General features: G+C 43.3%; 1 protein-coding gene across 2 annotated transcripts in view; it reads left to right on the forward strand.

Moving 5' to 3' along the window:
• Window positions 1-23,818, forward strand: part of WAC (WW domain containing adaptor with coiled-coil) — a 101,341-nt gene extending 77,523 nt beyond the window's left edge. For both annotated transcript variants that reach the window (XM_059729115.1, XM_059729116.1), the window contains 3 exons: window positions 13,997-14,183; window positions 18,892-19,019; window positions 22,366-23,818. In XM_059729115.1, coding sequence (XP_059585098.1) covers window positions 13,997-14,183; window positions 18,892-19,019; window positions 22,366-22,435 — 385 coding nt within the window. In that variant the 3' untranslated portion in view covers window positions 22,436-23,818. The remainder of the gene's footprint in view (window positions 1-13,996; window positions 14,184-18,891; window positions 19,020-22,365) is intronic.
• The last annotated feature ends 1,403 nt before the right edge of the window (window positions 23,819-25,221 follow it).

Genomic DNA, 25,221 nt, shown 5'->3' on the forward strand with positions numbered 1-25,221 from the left:
AAACAATTTATTGCAACTTCTAGATGTGTCCCTTTTTCTTTCAGCTGATGCTGAAGGTCAGCACTGAAGTCTTGTTCTAAAACATTGGAAGTAGGTTTCCATTGTAGATAATTTTCTATGTATTTGATTGGTCTCTATGGGCTTCAGCTTCTCTTTCTCTTGAAAGCACATCAGTTGAAAGTATAGATTTCATAGATATTTAGGCTGGAAGGGACCTTATGAGATCATCAGGTCCAGCCCCCTGCCCAAAGGGCAGGAAGTCAGCTGGACTGGGTGTTCACTCCCACTCCATGGTGTCAGAGCCACAGCAGGGACATTTGAGAATGGTTCTATTTTTGTGTGCACCCTGTGTTTCAAGAGTCTCTAATAAAAGCTGTTTCCTTCTAACCGTTGGAAGTACTACTCTCCAGTAGTAGTCAAAACATATGTCCATACTGCTCAGTTATGGTGCTGGGCAGCACTGTACTGAGACATGCTATGCTTCACTTGTTTTGCATTTGCTACTTCCTGAAATCAGGGCAGGCTAGTTCGGTGTGGTAGTATGCATAGAGCAATAGGCTCTGGCTCTAAGAATTTACCAGCACCCATACGTCATACTGGTTAAGTGTGGTGGTGCCTTAGTGCAGTGGTTTTTGAACTGGGTTCTGTGGAACCCTGGGGTCCTGTGATGATAAGTTATCAGGAGTTCTGCAAAGAGATTGGGGATAATGGCACAGTGGTCTGGGAAGCAGTGCACCACTCTTGTGGAGATGGGTTGCTTGTCTCCACGTGGGTCTTTAGGATAGGGGTAGGGGTTCCGCAGCAGAAGTTGTTCTGTGACTTAGGAAATTTGAAAACCACTGCTTTGATGCAATGCTGTCTCGTTCCTCAAGTTAAATTATACAGGTTTATTCTGAAAAAAATTCAAATAACTTCTTGAATCCAGGCAATATACTGTGAAAGAATCTTTTCTCCCTTTTTTTCTCCCTTTTTCATCAGGAAAAATAAGCAGGGGGACTGTTTTCAGAACAGACTCGTTTTGCCTTAAATCATGTATCAGTAAAGAAAAACTTGAATTGCAAGACGATAGGCCAACAAAAATAGTCATGTCAAATTTGGCGATGCATTTTTTTCTTAATTAGGCTATCTAGGTATCAATTTGTTTTTGCAACAAATTGGTATCAAAGATTTGATAGATTTGAAGATTAGACATTTTGGATGATAGGGCTGGGATTCACAGAGACCTAGAGAAATTGGAGGATTGGACCAAAAGAAATCTCATGAGTTTCAGTAAGGATAAGTGCAAAGTCTTGCACTTAGAATGGAGCAATCCTATGTGCCAGCATAGGCTGGGGACCAGGTGGCTAAGCAGCAGGTCCGCAGTAAAGGACCTGGGGCTTCTGTGGACAAGAAGTTGAATATGAGCCAACAGTATGAGCCTTGCTGTGAAGAAGGCTAATGCTATACTGGTCTTCATTAGTAGGAGCGTTGCCAGCACATCAAGGGGAAATGATTATTCCCCTCTATTCAACACTGTGAGGCTACATCTGGAGCAGTGTTCAGTTTTGGGCCCCCACTACAGAAAGGATGTGGACAAATTGGAGAGAGTAAAGTGGAGGACAGAAAAAATGGTGAGGGGGCTTGGCAATCTGACTTCTGAGGAGAGGTTGAGGGAACTGGGCTTATTTAGTCTGGAGAAGAGAAGACTATGGGGGATTTAATAGCAGCCTTTAACCATCTGAAAGGAGGTTCAAAAGAGGATGGAGATAAACTGTTCTCAGTGGTAGCAAATGACAGAACAAGGAGCAATGGTGTCAAGTTGCAGCAAGGGAAGTTAAGGTTAGATATTAGGAAAAACTTTCTCACAAAGGGGTGGTAAAGCAATGGAGATGTGGACCCTCCATTCTTGGAGGTTTTTAAGACTTGGCTAGACAGTCTTGGATGGGATGATATAGATGGGAATGGTCCTGCTTTGAGCAGGGGATTGGACTAGATGACCTCCTGAGGTCCCTTCCAACCCTCATTTTCTGTGATTTCACTCTTAGGTACCCTCTATGTGTTATAATTGAGGTTGAGAAGTTGTGACCCAGCTGCACATTCACCCAGTTAATAGCATAACTTTGTAGCTTATTTCTTGTTTTATTGCACAAAAAAGGTATAGTAACTTTGTAGCTTGTTTTAATCATGCCATTAATTGAATGTGTAGACGGGGCTCAGCGCTTCCCCTGCTGTGAGCCTCATTAGCTGCAGAGCTGGCAATGGGGGCAGTGTCATTCTCCTACAAGCCCTGCACCTCACAAAGCTCAAGGTGGTGGCATTGTCCTCCTTGTTGCAAGTCCCACATCTCATGAGGTATGGATTCTTCGCTTCCATTTTTCTGAGCAGGAAGCCTTGGATGCAGGTGTCGTGGTGGACGTAGTCTTCCTGGACTTTAAGAAGGCCCTCGACACTGTCTCTCACCCCATCCTCATTAAAAAATTAGATGTCTGTGGTGTCGATGCCTACACAGTCAGATGGGTCCCAAATTGGCTGGAGGGCCGCACCCAGAGAGTGGTGGTGGATGGGCCATTTTTGACCTGGAGAGAGATGGGCAGTGGGGTTCCCCAGAGCTCTGTCCTCAGGCCCGCACTGTTCAATATCTTCATCAGCAATTTGGAAGAGGTGGCGAAAAGCACCTTGTTCAAGTTTGCAGATGACACTAAGATGTGGGGAGAAGTGAGCACACTAGAAGAGAGGGACAGGCTGTAACTAGATCTCAACAGGTTACAGAGGAGGGTGGATGAGAATAGGATGGGTTTCAATACGGACAAGTGCAGGATGTTTCATAGTTGGTAGGGTCGGAAGGGACCTGCTCAGATCATCAAGTCCAATCCCCTGCCATGACAGGAAAGAGTACTGGGGTCAAACAGCCCCAGCAAGGTGTTCATCTAGCCTCCTCTTAAAAACCCCCAGGGTAGGAGGCAGCACCACTTCTCCTGGAAGTTGGTTCCAGATCCTAGCCTCCCTGACTTCTGGGAGTGCTCGGGGGAACAGGGACTCCCGCAGTGCCTGCTGGTCCCCCCGACTGGTTTGTAAACGGCCACTAGATCCCCCCTCAGCCTTCTCTTGTGGAGGCTGAACAGGTTCAGGTCCCTTAGCCTCTCCTCGTAGGGCCTGCCCTGCTGCCCTCTGATCATACAGGTAGCCTCTCTGGACCCTGTCCATGTTGTCCACATCCCTCCTGAAGTGCGGTGCCCAAGTACTCCAACTGCGGCCTGACCAGTGTTGCATAGAGGGGGAGGATCACCTCCTTGGACCTGCTTGAGATGCATCTGTGGATGCATGACAAGGTATGGTTGGCTATCCTGACTGCGTCCCCACACTGTCGGCCCATGTTCATTTTGGCATCCATAATGACTCCAAGATCCTTTTCTGTCTCTGCACTGACGAGAAGGGAGTTCCCCAGCCTGTAGGTATGCTGCTGGTTCTTCCTCCTCAGGTGCAGCACCTTGCACTAGTCAGTGTTGAAACCCATCCTGTTCTCATCCACCCACCCCTGTAACCTGTCTAGGTCCAATTGCAGCCTATTCCTCCCTTCTAGCGTGCCCACTTCTCCCCACGTCTTAGTGTTGTCTGTGAATTTGAACAGGGTGCTTTCTACCCCCTCATCCAAGTTGCTGATGAAGATGTTGAACAGTGCAGGCCTAAGGACCGAGCATCGTGGAACCCCGCTGCCCACATCCCTCCATATCGAGGGATGTTGCACCTGAGGAGGAAGAACCAGCAGCATACCTACAGGCTGGGGAACTCCCTTCTCGTCAGCACAGAGACAGAGAAGGATCTTGGAATCACTATTGATTCCAAGATGAACATGGGCTGCCAATGTGGGGAAGCGGTCAGAAAGGCTAACTGCACTTTGTCATGCATCCACAGGTGCATCACAAGCAGGTCCGAGGAGGTGATCCTCCCCCTGTATGCAACATTGGTTAGGCCGCAGTTGGAATACTGCGTCCAGTTCTGGGCGCCACACTTCAGGAGGGATGTGGACAGCATTGAGAGGGTTCAGAGGAGGGCCACTGGCATGATCAGGGGGCAGCAGGGCAGGCCCTATGAGGAGAGGCTACGGGATCTGAACCTGTTCAGCCTCCACAAGAGAAGGCTGAGAGGGGATCTGGTGGCTGCCTATAAACTTGCCAAGGGAGACCAGCAGGCAGTGGGAGAGTCCCTGTTTCCCTGAGCACTACTGGGGGTAACAAGGAATAATGGCCATAAGTTGGCTGAGAGTAGATTCGGGCTAGATATCAGGAGGCGCTACTTCACTGTCAGGGCGGATAGGAGCTGGAACCACCTTTCAAGGGAAGTGGTGCTTGCCTTTACCCTGGGGGTCTTCAAAAGGAGGCTAGACAGCCACCTAGCTGGGGTCATTTGACCCCAGCATCCTTTCCTGCCCATGGCAGGGGGTCGAACTAGATGATCTGCTTAGGTCCCTTCCGACCCTACCAACTATGAGGCCTGCAGCCATGGGAGCCAGTACAGGGGGAACTCAGGATCATAATCCCAGTCTCCCATACACCAGTGATGAGGCGTGATGGGATCTAAAGTGCAATCCTACAATGGTACCTCCTGCCATGCATGTATTACATGGCAGGATGTGCAGTTGGACCACTCATTAGATCCTGTTGCGTCTTTGCTGGCATGTGTAGAGGGGCCCAGAAAGACAGGCCCTCATTTCTGTTAGATCTGTTCTTTATAGTTGCATGGTTTTTCCCACTGTTACTTCTGTTGTTGAAGGCTGTGCACCAAGTTAATGCTAAAGTAATGTTTTATCTGACCTGGTCTTTGGCTTGGTTTTGATTAACTAAGGAAGAACCAAACTTGAAGTATGACTGTAGTGCATGTTACCTGCTTAAGAAAGCACTCCAGGGCAGGGGTGTATATATACCTAGTAGGTGTACTTTTTTTAATGATTATGTATTAAACATAGTGAGAATCTTTCTAAGTGAACTTTTTGAAGAGGCTCATGAATTGTGACTTCCGTTAATTATGCAGGCTTGATAGTTACATTAGGACTTCCACTATAATCCTCATAACCTTTCAGTTCAGTCTTGCAGAGTGTTTGAATTTTCTGTTGTTTTTAGATTGGATAGCTTTATGGTCAAAACATCCCCCTTTCCAGATTTTCAGGCTGTTATTTTTGCTTTTTTTGAACCATTTTGATTAGCCAAGTGTACAAAATATTTGTAGAAGTTAGCATTTAGGGACGTGTAAGTGGGAGTGTAATTGGAAAGTTACTTTATTGTATTAGCAGCTCCCCCTGCTGCTGGCATGGCATATTAGAGATCTCATACCATTGTTTTTTATTCAGGTTTAAGGTGTCCCATTGTATTTGTATATATTTACATTAATTTATAATAATGATATAATAAAGGCATTATGAACCTCTTAAATTGGTGTGCTTTTTAGGAATTTCTTCAACTAAACAGGAGTCATGATAGGCAGGACGGAAGTTGAGAGGAGAAAAATAGGCATGTTTGAATTACCATGATCCCAGCAGTGAGACTAATTACAGCTCTGTCAAGACAGTGAATGCAGCCTTTTGCCTATATCACCATAAATATGCATTGATTCTCTGCAAATACAAGAGACTTCTCTTGTTAAGAAGTAATTTTAATGTGATTTTAACAGAAACTTCAAAATCTAAATGCCACTAAGTTGCTTGGGTTAAACAGTTCTGTAATTCATTTTGCAGCCTAGGTTGTTAGTCTTATATAATTTTAATAAACATGGATGGGGATTGATTGATTATTTTTATTTCTCTCTCTACCTATATCTGGCTACGCAAAGCTTCAGTAGCTGATTTGATTTGGAGGAGATTCGGCCCAATTCGTCAGCCGAACCTCTGAATTGAATCAGGAGACCCATTAAAAGATCTGAATTGAATCGGAAGCCTCCAAATCGATTCAGGGAGATTCGGAAGGCTTGCAGCAAACAAACTGAGAAGGGGGGGGTGATCTTCCATATATGGAAAAGGTTGAGGGGGAGGGGAAAGATGGCTCGGATATTGACATCTGTAGCTGGCCAGTGACTGATTTTTCTCTGAGTTCCCTTCCAATCGCAGTGCTTTGGGGGAGGGACATAAAAAAAACATATAACGCTGTCTGAAGTAATCTGTGCCTTTTTTTATGAGCTGTCTCTTCGAGCAGCAACGTCTGAAAGGCTTAGTTTCTTGCAAGCTAGTCTCTCTTCTTGTAAGTTGTATCCATACCTTTCCTACTTACCCTTGCCTACAGTCCCTATTGTTATCCCTATCCATTTCTTTCAACTTATTCTTCCACCAAAATCCTCTTATTTGTTCTTGTTAGTCTGTCTTGACTCTCTTCCCCCCTCACAAAAAGAAATCTGTGTTTTTCCATGACAGTGTGTTATCACTGTGCAGGAAAGCATAACATGTATTTTACACGCACGCTTGTGTGCGCGCGTGTGCTGGAAGGGCAGGTGCCAGGTTTTCTGACCGGAGAGGGGCAGAGGGAGAGCTGCAAGTTCCCCCCCCTTCCCAAACATAGATGCACCCTCTTTCCTGACAGCGATGAGTCTTCTGCTGCTAGTGGGTGCAAGAAGGTGGTAGCAGTGCCTTCACCTACACCACCACCACTCACCAGCAGCAGCATGACATTCTCCACCCCAGTTCTAGTTCCCAGCATGAGCCTCACCGTGCCAGAGGAGGAGCTGGATCTGGAAGCAGAGGATCTGAGGGCCATCATGAAGGCAATTCTGGGGAAGGAGGGGGAATCTGAGTTTGTGCTCCACACCTCTCAGAGTTCCCCTAGAGGCAGGTCTCTTTTTCTTGAAGACACTTTGGAGGAGGTTGTGGGGGGCAGGTGGCTCATCTCCTCCTGTTGTTGTGCCTCTGCCTGGTGAGGAGGGGGATAAAGCAGGATCCCCACTCTCAATCCAGAAGCATGTGGGTAGTGTAGTGTGGTATCATTTTGAGGTGGCAGATGATACCAGGTATGCTACCTGCCAGCACTGCTGAAGGCAGATCAGCCGGGGCAAGGAGGTGAAACACTTTACCACCACAGCGATGTTGCTGCATCTCAGGAGGCAGCACCCCTTTGCCTTTGTTCCTCCTCAGCCTGGCACCAGTGGGAGCGTGCCCAAAAAAGAACTCCCCCTCTGGCTCCAAAGTTCCTGTCCCCAAGAAGCAGAGGCAGGCTACCCTGGACCAGTGGGGGAAAGGCAGAGACAAAGCAGGGCGCATTCCATTCCGTAGGTAAAGTCACCCAGAGCGTTAGGGAGATGCTTGCTCTGGATGGCCAGCCTTTCTCCTTAGTTGAGCAGCCAGGGTTCAAGTGGCTCATGGCGCTCATGGCTCCATCTTACAAGTGCCTGCACACACCACCTTTTAGCAGGATGGTGGTGCCCTCCCTGTATGAGGCACGCAGGGAATACTTGAGGGAGGAGCTGCAGAAGGCAGGTCTGCAGGTAGCCTTGCGCTTCATCTTGGACATGTGGAGCAGCTGGGGTAGAGATCATGCCTACCTCTCCCTCACAGGGCACTGGTGCAATCAGTCAGGGTATCGGTGGGCTCTCCTTCAAGTGGAGTTGATGGATGAGTCCCACGTGGCAACAGAGATCATGGTGGCCATGAACAGCATGGTGCAGGGGTGGCTTGTTTGGCAGGGTGAGCTCACCCATGGGTTCATGGTCACCGACAACGGGGCCAATATGGTCAAGGCGGTGCGTGATGCCAACTTTGTTGGCATCTGCTGTGTGGCACACAAGCTGCACCTCATAGTCAGGGATGCCTTGGAGGAGAACAGGGTTCCTGGTGACAGCGCCATCACTACCAGCCAGCTCATTTCGAAACGCAGGAAGGTGGCAGGCTACTTCCACCAGAGCATCAAGGGTGGCAAGATGCTGTGGGACAAACAGGCAGAGCTGAGCATCCCACAGCACAATATCATGCAGGATGTGGAGACTCAGTGGAACTCTACATACCTGATGCTGGAAAGGCTGGTGGAGCACCAGAAGGTCAACCATGAGATGGCCTTGGTTGGGGAGATTGGGATCAGTGGCCCCCTTAACAAAGCGGAGTGGGATACCATCTTCCAGATCTTGGTGTTCCTCAAGCCATTCCTCGAGGCCACCAGGAGCCTCAGCACTAGCAATGCCCTCCTTAGCCAGGTGATCCCCATAGTGAAGGAGCTTGAGAATGAAATGGAGAAATTCCAGGGGATCGATGTTCCTGGCTGGATATGAGGCAGCCTGTCACCAGAAGTGCAGGCACTGGTGAAGTAACTGAAGGAGGGCACAAAAAAATGACTGGATCCATTGCGGTCCAGTATGGTCCAGGTGCTGCTGGGCATGTGCGACCCAAGGGTGAAGGGGAGCATCTGCGGCAGCAAAACCTGCAAGCAGTGGACAGAGGTGCTGGTGAATGGAGTCAGGGAGGCAGAAGGGCAGAGGCGGCGGGATGTGGAAGAGAGGGATCCACTTTCCTGTGCCAGCACTCCAACCATGAGCCAATCTCCTTCACCACAGCTGCTGCCAGTGTGGGCCAAGGGCAGGGCTTTAGTGTTGGGGTCCAGAGGCACCAGACCCCACCATCAGGCAGGTAGCACAGAGGCCTCAGTGGTTACGTGTCTCACCGAAGACACGGAGCCACTGCACTGTGACCCTTTGGCCTATTGGGCAACCTTCAGCCAAGTGTGGCAGGATCTGGCCACAGTTGCCTGGGAACACCTGTCCTGTCCACCAACCAGTGTTCCAAGCGAGAGGGTGTTCAGCATTGCTGGGGATATAGTGACACCCCACCACACCTCCTTGGATCCTGGTTTGGTGGAACAGCTGGTGTTCCTGAAGGTGTACCTCCCACTGCTGGAGTTCCCCAAGCTCCACGTGCAGACAGAGTGAGTGTCACCCTCCTCACTCCACACCTATTTGCTTTTTTTTTTATTTGCTATCAGAACCTTGAGGTGCACTTTCACAGAAAATCCTGCACCATTCTGCCTGAAACCTGGCAGGCCTCATGCCCACATGAGGGGCTGTCATCCCTGCTGTTTTCATCCCGCTCTGCCTTAACACACACAAGTGATACGAGTTTCTTGTTTTCAACAGTTTGAGGTGCACTTTCGCAGAAGCCTCTGCACCTATCTCCTTGAAACTTGGCAAGCTTCATGCCTTCAAAAGGGGCTACCATCCCTGCTGTTTTCATCTGAATCTGCAAAAAAAATGACAGTTATAGGTATTTTAATAATTCCCCAGTATAGTCTATAGCTGCAACTCCGAATCAAATCGGGACAGTGATTCAGATCACCAAATTGAATCACTGTCCCTTTGAATCAGCCAAATCCCAATCCGAAGCGTTGCTTTGCACAGGCCTACTATATATATCTATTTATCTATATATACATATATATATAGATAGATAATGAGAGAGCGAGAGATTTCCCCATCCATTTATAAACTCTGATATCTTCATTTTTCCTTGGGCAACTTTGGACTGTATGGATTAAAGTCAAGCTATAATAGCCATATATGTACTTTTTCTGTGCAAATAAAGGTGTCCATCAAGTCTAATTCTCGCTTTTCAGATTTGCAAGTGATAATAGTGAATTAGGTGGTGAGAGATTAAATCATGGAAGAAGACTGTGACATTACAGGGAAATGCAAACAAAACTTTCTGCCTTTTTTTGTGTTTTTTGACTGCTTGATACATTTCTTTAGTTAAGTTAGTTTTAAAAGTAGGGATTGTTAAGCATGAGACTGAAAAAATGACAGAGTAGAATATCAGAAGTGGCATTTGGGGAATTCAGGAATAGTGAACAGAATAGATTAAGTGAGTGGAAACAAAAAGATCTGGAAGATAAAAGGTTATTGACTGTGAGGAATCAAAGTAGACACAATCAGGTTATTAACAATGGTTATCAGGTTTAGAAAACTGAAGACTGGAGATTAGTAGCAGTTTTCAGACCCTAATGTAGGAATGGAAGGTTATTGATTTAAGGTATGTCTCTACATCAGGCTGCTGTGGCAAAGAATGTGGTGGCATGAAGCTTTTATACCACAAGGCAGCTATGGTGAGAGTGGTTGTGCCCTTAGAACACGTGGGAATTAGATATTTGCCATGGTGTCCTCATGATGGAGATTTTGGGCCACATGAAAAGTGTTTTAGCTTGGTATGGTCTTTTGTGGTTTACCAGAAAGCTATTTTAATATTAGAACTGTTTTCATGGACCAGGATCTCATGGTGCGATACACACAGCAAAAGTGGTCTCTGCCCCTGCAGGGCATGCAATCTAAAAGAAAGGCAGATGATGAGGAACAAGTGTTGATTCAGCATGATAATAGCATTGGTTTAAGTTAAGGGCATATAGCTTATGATCTGCAGGCCTGCCTGTGTAGCCACTGGATCTGTCCTGTGGACCTGGGGCTTTGGCAGCTTTGTTGACGTCATGCTACTACCAGTCAGCAGCAGCAGCGACTGTGTCCTAGTACCTATTCACCTTGGACCTCAGGTGCACCATTCTGGTTGGCCCTGCCAAAAAAAAAAAAAAAAAAAAAGTTGCCAGCTACTGGTGTGAGTATACCAGTAATGCCAACTGTTGCAAAAACATTGCAAGACTCATGATTTTCAGGTTGAATAACTGACTCATGATTTTGATAATCAAATCCTCAAATCTCAGGGTTTTCCCAGCTGGTAAGTCTGTGGAGGAAAAGGGTGGGGGGTGAGATCGAGGCCCTTGGGGTGAGGGAGGAAGTGGGGCAGGGACTGGGGTGAATGGGGCTGAGGTGGGTTGTCCAGAGGTTTGGGGGGGGGGGGGGGGGTTCAGCTCTGCACACCCCCAGGGCATGGGGGCATGTGCCCCCGCGGGGCTATCTGCTCCTGCTGCCTTTGCTCCAGGAGCTCAGCTGTGTGACACTAATGTGCTTTCTGTCACTGGGTGGGCAGGGGAACACACTGTGCGGCCAGCGCGCCCCACATTCCCTAACTGCCTGACAAGTTGCCATGTCCTCGCACAGCTGAGCTCCCAGGGCAAAGGCAGCAGGATGCAGAGCCCTAAGCCTGCAGTGGACAGCCTACCTCTGCCCTGCAGGGGGCACATGCTCCCCCCCCCCGGTCTCTCCAGGGGTGCATGGAGCTGCAGGGAGTCATGTTCCCTCTCCTCCCCTGTGCACCTCTGGACAACCTTCCCTGGCCTCGGGGTCCCATTCACCCCAGCCCCTGGTCTCGCCCCACTCCCTCCCTCACCATGGGGGCCTCAATCTTGCCCCCTTCCACTTCTTCCCCCCCCACCCCCGTGCACAGTCCACACGCAGCTCCAACCCCCTCCCACACACACAGACCCCCACACCTTCACAAATAACACTCCCCCACACATATACTCCAAAAATAGCATCTCAGGATTTACATGCCACATAAAGTTTGTCGCATCATTTTTGGCACAGTGTGGTTGGCAATACTGATATACCAGCAGCCTAACTGTGGATGAGTTATGCATGTTTTTATAATCGCCATGGCAAAAGTGAGTTTTAAGAAGGAATTTGAAAAAGGATGGTGAGGTGGTTGTATAGAAATCTCTGAGAATTGCCTTCCAGGCAGGAGGACCAGCCAGGGAGATAGCAAAATAAAGTTTGAAATTTTAACAAGTTAGCACTGAAAGCAGGCAGCAAGGGCTGATGAGACAGAAGTAGCCTTTTGATACTTAATGAAAGATGATAGGGAGGAGATATGCCAGAAGGGTATGGGGACAGAAAGTAAAGATGGGGACTTAGTTTTGATATCATAGAGATAAAGTCGTTAAGGGAAGAATTCAGGGAAAGGAGTAACATGGTAAAAGCAACGCTAGAAAAAATTCTTTGCAGCAGCATTCCTTATTGGATATGGGCAGGACAAAATTATATTTGTCAAAACAGAGGAAAAAATACTGTGCATGAGAAGGGAGATGGCAAGAGCTTACCTAGAAACTTAGCTATGTGGAAAGTGTCACAAACCCATCCATGGAGTATCCCCCAAGCCCCAGTTTCTCCCTGGTGTACCCCTGCTTATCCCAAGGAACAGACCAAGGTTTACTCTGAGATAACTCCTTATTCCCATAGCTTCAGCTCCAGGCCTCTTATATCAGACCTTACTAGTGCAAAAGGCATTCTCTGCCAACTCTAAGTGACCTCCCCTTTGGGTGGTGAAAGAAATTTTAAATCTCCCTTTCCCTAGATAGGGCTAGCCCAAAATATTACTCACTCAGGGATCACTCTTTTTTCCACAGGCAACTAGTAAGGAGACAAACAATTGCACACGAAAAAATGACCACAGATTTGAAGACAGAAATAAAAAGACAAGTAAAGTTTCTTCCCCTATCATCTGGCTACATCCTAGCCCTCCTGAGAAACCTGCCATTGTTTTTAGAGATCAGCCTTCCTGCTGCTTTCAGCAGCTTGGGAATATGTAAAAGGCAAAGCATATCATGCTGCCTCTTAAGTATATCACAACCAGCCTCCTCATCAGCATTGTACTAACTGCTGATGAGTCAAAGAATCCTCCAGAAATTTCTCTAGAGGCATCTGGAGTACCTCTGGCTAATGGGCCACTTCTCTCAGATGCCTTTGCTACAGAGGGGTTGATTTCCCCAGTACAGGCCAACAATGCCTTGGGTGTTCTACTGTCTCTCCTTTTGTTTGTGGCTGGGAGTGGCAGTTGTCTTTAAGTATGTATGCCTCAGTCCTTTGGCTAAATCATGTCCAAAATGATAAAGATGTACATAGACAGCACAACACAATGTATACAGTGATAAAAGTGACATAAATAGATACATTATAATATGCTTTCCAGCTAGACCATATATGCTATATCAGTACAACAGAAGGCAAGAAAACATTTATGACGTTAATGATTTGAATGAGAGGATCGAGTGCATGCTTAGCAAACTTGCAGATGGCACCAAGTTGGGTAAAGTTGTGAATACTCCAGAGGGCAGGGCTAGGATCCAGAATAACCTAGATAAACTGGAAAAATGGTCTGCAATCAATCTAGATGAGTCAGTGGGACAATTGTGATGTTCTGTATTTCAGATGCAATAATTGCTCTCACAAATACAGATTGGGCAATCAGTAGCCAGGCTGCAGTAGTGCAGAGAAGGACCTGGGTATTGCTATCAACCATTATTTAGTGTGGAAAAGATGGGAGTGGGACTGGATTTGATAAGTCTTCAAATACCTGAAGGGTAGTTACAAAGGTAAAGGATAACCTTTCTCTGTGGCTGCAAGGGACAGGATTAGGAGCAGTGGCCTCAAGGTGCAGGAGAAGAAATGTAGGTTGGACTTTACTATGAGGGTGGTCAATCATTGGAACAGGCTGCCTAGAGTAGTGTTGGAATCTGTCCCTGGAAATTTCCAAGAGCAGGCTAGATGTTTGACTGGGATGGCTTAGTCAGGGATGATCCTGACTGAACAGACGGCTGAACTTTGATGGTCTCTTGAGGAGTTTTCCAGACAAAACTTCAGTTTAGGCATGGCCATGCCTCTAAGCTAGAGGCAGAAATGTTTAATCAAGCAATAGGGACCATATGCATGAGGATTCCTTTTGTTGACTAAGCAAATTACTTAGTATTACTTAGAATTACTTAATATCAGTCATCTTTGAAAATCTCAAGTTCTTTAGCCAATTTATATATGGGTAGAAAACATGCCTATAACAGTCCAAGGAGCAATGGAATATAGGCACCTTTGAGGTGGCATACAACTAAATCAGTTTGCACTATAATACTCCCTTAGTTTAAGTCCTGATGAATAGACTTAACAAATCTAATAGACTCTATAGTCGGAATTATTATGGGGTGAAATGTAATTATCAGAACTTGGCAAAGATGAAAAGTGTTACAGGATGAATTGGTCAGAAATGTGACAGCCTGAATGTTGATGTTCTGGTAATGTAGCTTGTGGCAGAATATTATGAAGTTGCATAGAGAGTTTACTGATTCCTTTTTAGGTTTACATACCCTTTAAGAACCCATGTCTTTCTAATCTTTGTTTCTCCTTCTAGTAGTCAGAGAAGTCCATCACCAGGTCCAAATCATACCTCCGGCACTAGTGCATCAAATTCAACAACTGCACCACAGAATGCATCTGTACGCCCTACATGTTCATTAACACCTACGCTAGCGGCACACTTCAATGAAAATCTTATAAAACATGTTCAAGGCTGGCCTGCAGATCATGCAGAAAAGCAGGTAGGTATACATGCTAGGTATACATGCTGATTATGTTGAAAATTTAAGACTACCCTGTCCGTGTCCTAAGAGTCTAGTTCATGACCAGAAGTATTCATTACTTTGTGTCTGAGCCCCAAAATATGTTTTAAATATTGAATGTAAAATTAGTATCGTTTGGTGAATTAACTGTTCAAATAAAATGTCTAAGAAACAGGTGCAGATCTTGCTTATGAATACCAGTGATTTTCAAGTGTTAGATAATGATGAGCCTCATATGTATGGATCTTGTATTTCAGTTTTGAAAAATGTCAGAACTGTTTGCACATGGCCACGTTATTATTGCAGTTATAATAAGGAAAACCAGGTTGTATGAGAAGCCTCGATAGTCTTGAGCATTAGAGTAAAGGATGATTTCTGGAATACTCTTTCAGTTACATTTTACCTAATCACCATCTGAATGTCGTCTTTCTCTATGCTCAGCCCTTTTTAACTATTTTAATATTCCCGTGAATGTTCAGCTATAGTGGTAAGACAGCAGAGCCTCTGCAATTAAGCCCGTATCAGTTTTTAAAAAATTTTATTACCACGCGTATAAAAATTCCTATCCAGACTCAGTTGCACAAATTACAAAGGCACTGGTGTGCAGTGAGCCTTGTTTAAAGAAGTGGTGTCTTTTTCTCCTCTAATCCTACAGATATGGCCCTGCAGCCTTTTTTATACATAATTCCATAGTGCATTCATACACGTGGTCAAAAGTCTCTGTCCTGCATGTTCTTCCATGATCTTGATTCCACTTTTTTTTTTTTTTTTACAATACTGCTTTGAAATCAGGACATACGAATTACAAGCAGCAAATGGATTAATTGTCATGTTCAGACAAACCAGTTCATGTAATCAGTGACCTGAATAACGTACCTTTTGAGATTTATTTAAAAAATGTGGCTGAAATGTCATTCCCCTTCCCCCCCCCCCCCCCTTCTCTTTTTACAATTCTTGGTTCTAAATGGAAGTAAAAGCATCATAAGTTTTAGTGCAGGATCTTGGTGTATACACAGGGTACAGGATAGGAACTGTAGGCTATTTCCTGGTGCGGAGGAACCTGTAAGCATCAGTATTGTAAAAAGCTTCGTATTATAGTGTCATTTTGTCATCTTTATGCACTGAATGAAGTATCGCTGCCAGGAAATTTTGAGGGCAAGACTGCATTAGTTGAGCTTGACTGCCATAAATAAACATTGGGCTACACACTCATCTCCCTCCAACTTTTTCTTTCATGTGGTACCATTCTCTATTATATAACCTCAAAAATACTCAATTGTAAATTAAAGACTGGAATCTCCACTTTATTTTGGCTACTTGGACATGTTGTGATGTGAGTGCAGGTCTTTCTTAATTGGCCTTAGTTGTCACAGCTTCCTTCCTACTTGGGTATAGTGGTGAATCTACAGTGGAAATGTACTAAATAGTTATGGTTAGTATTGCACAAAATAAAGTCAGTAGAATTGTTACAAGAGTACTCCTTTTTTTTAATTTCTTAAATAATATTCATTTACAGAATCTTTTAACTTTAAAAATCTAGGGCTGTTTTAAAACTAAAGACTAATCACTCAGTTTTATGGTCAAACTGTATATTAGTAACTTAAAGTTTAGATATTACAGATGATGACATAATCTTTATATACCTGTAAACCTAGAAATTTAAGAGATTTATGCCTAAATCTGAACATTTTAAGAAATGTAAATACCCAAGGCATCAAGTAGCTTTTTAATTCATCAGTATCCTGACAATGCTAAAGGGAAGTATGAGGGAAGAGTTTTAAGAAGTTTGGAATCGCACACAACACAATTCTTTAAGTATAATTGTATTTACATAGTGTCATTAAAGGATATTTGGTGTAGCAGCAAATGGGTTCCAGTACCATTTCTAAACAGATTTACCTCTTTATATCCTGGCATTTCTTGAAGGGGATTATCATGTCTTGTTTGATCATACTGTATATACCTAGCTGGTTTAACCTTTTGCCAGTGTCTTTCTGTCTAGCTCTTTCTATTTTGTTCCAACCCTGCTCCCCCACACTTAGTTTATCCATTTATTCCTGGTGGCAGAAATAGTAATATTTCTCAAATTGTAAAATTTCCTTAATATTTGTTTGTGGCCTTCCTTTGCGTGTTGTCCAAGATGCCTTTTTTCTGACCCCTTATAAATTACAAATTCATATATGACGTTTGCCATCTATGATTACCCCTAGAGGCTTATTCAGTATTTCTCCTTTCAAGTATTTGATTTTCATTTCAGACATTTGTTTTGGATTGTTTCTTTGGGCTTGTCACCCTATTTTTCTGACCATATTTGGATATTTTTTGCTTTCCTTTTTATAACACCTCCCAATAATAATTTAAAAAAAAATAATGCTGATAAGAGAAATCTTAGAGGGGGAAAGAAGGGCTAGCAGAGGGTAAAGGGTAAAGTAAAAGGACCCAAGGAATTTGCTTGGTCAGCTTGACTTCAGCACATCTTCCCCCAAAATCAGCCCTCTAAAACTGGGGGGCTTGACTTAAGCAGAGCAGCTACTTTTCTGTCTGGAATAGAAGCTTGGAGGCATAGTAAAATGAAAATGGTTCCTGCTTCTTCACCTTCCCACGCCCCAAGATCTGCATGGAGGAGTGGCAGCGCTGTGGACCCATTTAGGCATGCTCTGCAGGCTTCCTTAGTGTGCTTGGCAACAGATTGCAATAGTCTATAGGGCAGCCCTGATTGGCTGACCCAGACTGCCCATGGTCAGCCTGTGTTTCCCTGCAGTACAATGTGGGGATTGTGAAGGGGAAGTGTTCTTCAGCAAGAGTCCAACAAGCGACAGTGTCTCCCTGGGGAAAGAGGGCAAAGCTGGAGGACTATGTTCTATTGTGAGAGAAAAGAACATGGCATGTGCAGACATTCAGTGTCCTAGGAGAAACACTTTTGGGAGTGATTTTGGTTGTTTCCAGGTTATTTTTCCCCTGGTGTGGCCATTTTTACCCTGGGAGAAAAAGCCTGAATATATCTACACTTGTGATTTCTCCTGGGAGAGCAGCAACTCTGAGGAGAAACTGAATTTTTGTATGAGGCCACTATCATGGCTGGTGAGGGCTCTGTGTTTCTCCTGCCAGCATTCAGCAGGGCTTGGCCCCGTTTTTTAATCCTCTCCCAACTGTTGCTAAAATGGCAGCAGTGTTTTGCTAAGCAGCTAGAAGCTGCTGCCAGTTCAGCAGCAGCAATGAGTGGGTTAAAATTAATTATCTGACTGATGGCTAATGAGGCACTCCATGTAAGCAGGTTTCAGCCTCGACTTGGGGCAGGCGGAGGTGGTGAGCAGGGGGATTTTTTTCTCCATTCTACCTTCTCAGAACAAGGCACATATATTTCCTCACATACCATCTGCCCCAAAATAAAACTACATTGGCAGCAGTACTGCAGAAAAGAATGCAAGTGTAACAGCATATTATAAATCGAATGAGTTTGATGTGGTGCTGTTGCAGAAAAGATAAATGCTATTCCAGGATGTATTAATAGAACGTTATATGTAAGACAGACAGAGTAATTATTTTGCTCTGCTTGGTAAGGCCAGGCCTCAGTTGTGGCTATCCTTCTTGTGGAAACCAGGTCTATTTGGAGGAAGTGAAAAAAGCAACAAAAATAAAATTTGAAAAACATGACCTGTGAAGAAAGAATGGAAGGATTTTTGGGGTTGGTTAGTCTAGAACGGAGAGCACTAAGGAGGTATATACAAGTCTTCCAATGTTTAAAAGAGGACAGTGATAAGCTAATTTGTTTTCACCGGGGTGGGAGAAGTATTAATTGGCTTAATTTGCAGCAAGCAAGATTTAGCTTGTTTTAGGAAAAGGCTAAATAATGAGGAACCCGTTTCACCGCTTAACTGTTCTTAAGGAGCTTGTTGAATCCATGTCATTCAGGTGTTTATCAAAAAGTTAGACAAATACAGACATCCCGCATCTTACACGGGGGTTACATTCTAAAGGCAGCGCATGAAGGCGAAAATCACGTATAGTGAAAGCGGTGACTGCCTCTGCCTCTGAAACCTCCCACCGCCGCTGCGGAGCCACGCTTAGAGCTGTGCGGCCGGCAGTGTGGTGTGGTGGTGGGGGATGGCTGTGTGCCGCCTGGCAGCCAGCCACACAGCTCCGGGCACGGCTCCATGGCGGTGGCAGAAGGTTTTGGTGGCAGAGGCAGTCACCGCTGGCAGCGCGGTGGTGGCCAGGTCTCCAGGTAAGCGGCAGCACCATGTGCAGACTCAAGCCCCGTCCCCCCTCCCCACCCGCGTATAGTTGCATTCGCATGCACGTAAGATGCGGGATGCCTGTATCTATCAGGGATGCTTTTAAGTACACAGGAACTGAACTAGTTTATCTCTTGAACGTTCTTCCAGTTCTATATTTCTTTAATTGTAAATAAATTTTATAGAGAATTTAAGATGTTTTATAAAACTAAATCCTACATTCATACATTTGTCTATTTTTTTTTTTGTAATTGAATTGAAAGCAAGTGCCCCTTTGCCAGGTGCAAAACGATTACATTTTTTGGGAGGAGTATAGTGCAGAATATAAAATATTCCTTCAGTTGTACTGAAATAGGTCTTACATTTCCTCAGACTATGTTCACTTTCTTTTAGGAAGTTACCAAAAAACACAGAACTAACTTTCAAATTAATTTTGTATTGAACTCTTGCAGGCATCAAGATTACGTGAGGAAGCCCATAATATGGGAAGTGTTCATATGTCAGAAATTTGTACTGAATTAAAAAATTTAAGATCTTTAGTTCGAGTATGTGAAATTCAAGCAACTTTGCGTGAGCAAAGGTAAGAGTTTGGATATTTATTTTCAACATATCCTTAATTTTATCCCTTCTTGCATCTTGTTTTAAATAAGCTTGGTTTGATGGCAGTTAAAGTTTTAGCATGTTTACCTGTGTCAGATACAGAAGCTATCTTTTATGTATATATCTTGCATACTACCCATGCAGATACCTATAGAAAATTTCTTATGAATAGGACCAGATATGCAGTTTTTTTAAGAGACTAGACAAGATGTTGGGTTGAAACCATATGAGCTGGCTAGGACTTTGAAAGACTTAATTACATCTGTCTCTAATGATACTAACATAAGCTGTTGTAATGTAAATGTTAACATCTGTCAGAACAAAATCACAGTAAATTTAACTCTTTCAGGGCTGAAGCTCACTTGCATTGCTACAGGACAGTAGTTTTCAACCTTTTCATACTTGTGGCACCCTTCAGAAAATGCCAGTTCTTAGTTTTACTTGTTTTTTGAATGCAGAAAGATAATAGAGCAACTCTTATGTTGCAAAGAACTCAGAAAGACCACAACAGGTCAGAATGTTTCTAACACTACAGACTCCTGTTTGAAATCCCTGGATTTATCATGTGATTTAATGTTTGCAAACCTAACATTTTGTGGAATCCCACAGTCCCCTTAAAGGTCTCAAGGCCCCCCAAGGTGCTGTGACACCCTGGTTGACAGTTACTGCTATAGAAGGTAACAGAATTAACAGTTCTTCCAGTTCCCATTTGATTCTTACGCTGAGAATATTAGGTCTAATACTGTAGGAAATTACATAAGAAGAACTTTTTTGTTATTTCCTAAACCAGTGCTGTCTAACTGGCAGTGGCGCAAAGGAGTACAGATACCACCTGTGGCCCCCAGCCCCACTAATGCTGGACAGCCCTAAGCTAAGGAGGCTGATTCTCGTCAATATTTAGGTGGAAGGCCTGCAAGAAAATCTTGAGATTCTCCAGTAGATACTGGAAAATGAGTAGATTATTTTTTCTTCTGAGTTAGTATCGGATGATTGTTTTTGTATAGTACGGAAAAGCACTGTGATATATTAAAAATCTTCTTAGGATAAGGTATCTTCTAAACTTCCATTTTGATTGATTTCATGTCGACTAAAAAATACTTTGCAGAAGCAGTTGGGTGCTGCATTTTTCATTAACTGTCTGCACAGCTGAGCTGTTTATATTTGTTGTGTTGTACCATAGAAATGGCTGTTGGTTGGTTGGGCAGAAGTGACTACTGTAATCAGAAATGGGGACCTTGCAAAATGCTTCAGGATTTTTCTTGAGGAAAGATATCAGCATGTCCATGTTTCTCTAAATGCTATTTTTCTTTAATATAACTATAGTAACTTAGCATTTTTAGTCAATTATAACTCATTGTTTCAACAAACTATTTGCCTTTTTGTAAATGATGATTTTACAGGGATAATTTCCACCCTAACTTTGGAAATATATTTAAACCTTCATCACATAAGCATTAGTATTTAAAGTAGAATTATAGCAATCTACATCCACTCATAAGTTGTGTCCTTAAGGTACTGAGGGAATTTAAATCTGTATCCACAAGGATTAGTCCAAAAATTAATCCCTATTTTTTCCTTGGCCAGATCCAGATATCATTGGAAAAATATTAAACTTGCACAGAAAATTTTGCACATCATTGCTGAACACAGATATTTTTCAGCGTAGTCTCCTTTTGTCAGTGGCATGTATAGTAGTTAAGAAGTGTTTGAATAAGTTGCACATATTTGTGGATTAATTATATAATGCTAGATTGGGATATTTTATATATAAGTATTAGAGGTGCACTGATTCATTGGTCCGATATTGGATCGGTACTGATATAAAGAAAATTGTCTATATTGGATATCGGCCCAATGGGGCCAGTAATTTGGCTCATAAATGCCCATGCTGCGTGCAGTCACAGCACAGCATGGAGCAAAGCCAGCAGCATGGAGAGCTGCCTCCAGCTGGTAAGTCAGAAGGGGAGCGGGTGAGAGCGGGGGGCAGATCAAGGCTCCCCACAGTGAAGGAGGGGGCAGGGGCAGGCACTGCCCAGTGTGGGGGCTGAGGGGGCAGGATGGAGGCACAGCTCCCATCACTGCACACCATGAGAGCGGGGACAGGAGGACATGTGCCACCCGGTCTGGTGGCACGGAGCAGGCTGCAGCTGTGGGGTGGAGCTGGAGCCAGAGCTGGCATTGCTACAGGACTTTTCTTGCCGAGGGCTGGGCTCGGAGCGGGCTCTGGCCGTACTGGAAAGAGGCTCCAGCCACCCCAAATTTCACTACGGCTCTGCTCCCAGCCCTGTGCCGTCATCTGGCACAGCCCTGGCTGAACACCCCACCTCCACCAAAGCGCCGGGAAAAGCTGGGGCTGTGCCGGGTGGCAGCACAGGGCTGGGAGCGGAGTTGCAGCGAAATTTGGGGCAGCTGCAGCCTTCTCCCAGCACTGCCGGAGCCTGCTCCAAGCCCAGCCCCTGGCAAGAAGAGCCCCACGCAGCACCAGCTCTTGCTCCTGCTCCACCCCACAGCTGTAGCCCACCCCACACTGTGTAGATCCGGGGCTCAAACATACATACATGCAGTTATCCATATATATATCCCAATATATTTATATATCCCAGTCTAGCATTATATATATTTAATATATAGGGATAGTGTATAGCTCACCTTTACAGTTATGCTAAAGAGCTGAAAGCACACCTCTAGCTCTTCTTCCAGTATATCAGTTTGAACTTCTGTCCAAGGGAAAGTACAAGTTTGTTGACCTGTAACATGGGAGAAACAACAAAGGAAGGTCGAGCAATGTAGCTGGTGCTTCTAACTGCATTCTTGTGCCCAAGAGAAGACAGATTCAGGTGTATGTGTTGCCGTGGCCTTCCTCTGTCTGAGGGAGAAGAAAGTATCTGAACACAATTTATTAGAAGCAGATAAGAATTACACCTCAACCCCCAGGAGAGATGTATGCCATATGTAGATATAATATAATTCTTTGCAGGATTCATGTACTAAAGGTGTTCTTTTGAGTTCCCTTAGGTCTTGAACGTTAATTCTGTTCATGCTTATCCTTAAGCTTAATGTGAAGATATCAATCATTAGAACCAGCAATTTGATCCTTTTTCTTAAAAACAAAAATCTAATCTAAATGTATGCAACTCTATTCTTTGTTTTGTTTTCTTGTGGTGAGATTTAACTGTCTGCCAGACTTCAGGTAATGTCAAATGAACATCAAGCTAGACTGTGGTGGAGTTTGAGCATGCCTTTATTAAAATATTAAAGATTTAGATGAATATTGTTATTGAATGTAATGACTCTTTACACTAATTTTAATTTTTTTTGTATTGCAGGATACTATTTTTGAGACAACAAATTAAAGAACTTGAAAAGCTAAAGAATCAGAATTCCTTCATGGTGTGAAAAGTTGTGAATAATTGCACATGGTTTTGAGTACAGGAACTATAAAACTGGTTGCCCAGTCTTAACATTTTTGAGCTGCATTTGAGTAGACTTTGGACCGTTGAGCTGGGCAGAAAAAAATGACATGGGGAAGGGGACAGGAGGGAGTCAATTCAGGGGAAAGATACAAGGATGATTTGTAAAACCCTTGAAATGTAGATTTCTTGTAGATGTATTCTTCACGTTGTAAATATGTTTTGTAGAGTGAAGCCATGGGAAGCCATGTGTATCAGAGCTTAGACATCCAAAACTAATCAATGCTGAGGTGGCTAAATACCTAGCCTTTTACATGTAAACCTGTCTGCAAAATTAGCTTTCTTTTTTAGTTAATTTATCATTCATTCAGAAATCTTGCATTTCCTAAAATTCAATGCGAGCGCCAGGCGATTTGTGTCTAAGGCTGCAACAATTTGGGTAATGTACAAATATCATGAAACAACTGTTTCCACACTTGCACCGAATCAAGAGCAGTGCTTCTCCATTTCTGTTTTACAGAGAAATGTTTTTCGTTTTCTGTGTTCCATTTTCCCCCTAAAATCCTAAATCTGATTTTATCAGTTTTTTAATGCTTCTAATTTTCTCCTTTCTTAAGGCACTGTTGCTATGGCACTTTTTTCTATAATCTTTTCATTCCTGTGTACAGTAGCTTAAAATTGCAGTGATTGAGCATAACCCACTTGTTTGTATAAATTATTGAAACGTATTTCCATTTGCACCCTGTAAGAATGGACTTGTAGTACTGCTGGGCATGTGTGCTGAAAGTACATTACTTGCTCAAATATAAGGAAATAGCCCAATGAACATGTTAACATGGTTGTGGGAGGGGAAAGAGGAAAAAAAGCTAGTCAGATGTGAATTGTATCTGTTGTAATAAAAATGTTAAAACAAAACACTGGTTTTCATTTCCTTTGGTCAACACATTAAAATTTGGTCTGTTTGGGGATTCTTTATCAGAACTATTCTTGTTGAATACTTTTGTACTTAATTGAAATAATTCCTTAAGGGAGGTTTTGTTTAAAACTTGTAAAGAGGAAATTGTGTATAAAATATTTAATGAAATATAAAATTCAACAAGGATGATTAAGACACCTCCCCAACAGTTGTCATATGTTAACTCCTGGTTTAGCTGTCTTGCTATTATGACATTTCATTTCGAAGGATGTTTGTGTTGTAGCTAACTGTTCAAGTCTGGTGCTGACTGCTGTTCTTTAACCATCACAAAACGCTGAATTTGTGTAATTGGAGCAACCCACTGTTTGAAAATGGTGGAAAAGCTCAGCTTTGTATATTGTTTCCTAAAGTATATTAAAAATAAAAAAGAAACTATTGCTACTACAAAATAAACTTGACTTTTTCTTTGCATAAATGTATAGTCATGGCTTGGTGCTAATGTGGGGCTGCCAGAAATGTGTAAATTCACATAGCTTTTGTATTTTGCAGAAGTTATAAAAAGAATACTAAATCCTTTTCTTCAAAATACTAATGCGTTTTAATGCATACATCACTTTTGTTCAAAACAGCACCCACAAGTTGTAAAATCCTGTCTTTCAACACCAGAGAGATTGCTTAATTTTATTTAACCTGTTCTCAAATATTACAAATATTTTCATCAGATTTTGCCAACAGTAATTTTCTAGCCAGTGGAAACTGTAATATTTTATGTCCCACTGGTTTTGAAGAAATGTTTAGATTTTAAACGCTTCAAACTAAAATACTAAGAACAGATAGCTGCAATTTACTGCGAGAGCAATGCTTGCACTTCATTTGGATGCAAGAAGACTGATATTTTTTCTCTTGATAATTTTTGCATATTAGAAGTTAAATTCAGTATTTTCCAGACTATCTAGATGGGGTGTGGTATATGTACATCTTTATTTACAATCATTTTGCCATAGTCTTAACTCTACATGACTCTTCCAGGACTGTTGTCTTAGATGATGGCTGTAATCCAGTATTCTTCTTAAACAACAGAAGCATAGTTAGCTACAGTCTGTCAACAGTTAACCTCTTCCTAACACTCCAGCTGTGCATAACTACCTATGTGAAATGGTGCATTCTTTCAATCTCTCGTTTCCATGAGGACTAATACTTTTAAATATACATTTGACTAGAATTGTAGAACGTCTTGAACTTTAAGCTTTGAAAAATGCTGCCTTCTGTGTATTAATACCAAACATTTCTCTTGATTCTTGGGAAAACTTGGCTACTATCTGTTTAGGTAAATGTAACTAGCAGCTTTTAGTTGAATCCCACAACTAATATGAAATGTTAAATATTAAAAATTGTATGTTTAGTTTGCCTGTAGCTTCCTAATACTAAACCTAGTTATGTGTTAAACTATATAGTATAAAGCTCTGCTTAAGAAATGTGTACTTTTAAGAATAGCTGTTTTTCTTACAGCCTCTAAAAATTAGATGGCTTTATGGGAGGCTGAAGAGTTTATCTGACATCACTGTTCTCTTCAAATGCTCATCTGTGCGAATCCCACTTGATGTGCTCTCCCCAGTACCCTTACACATAAGATCAGAAAAGCAATCTAGGGTACACCATGTATATCCTCATGCCTTTCTGTTCAAGGGGATAAAGGATAAAAAAAAGTCAAAATGTCCCCAAGTACATTCTCATGGCAAAAAAACCCAGAATGAGCATTACTCAGTCCATATACCCTTTAATTGGATTATCTTACAGTATTTACTGTCATAGAGGCACTGCCGATGAGTATAATAGTTGGGGTTAATTCTTTTAGC

This window comes from Alligator mississippiensis, chromosome 5 (genome assembly GCF_030867095.1).
Source record: "Alligator mississippiensis isolate rAllMis1 chromosome 5, rAllMis1, whole genome shotgun sequence".
NCBI lineage: Eukaryota > Metazoa > Chordata > Crocodylia > Alligatoridae > Alligator > Alligator mississippiensis.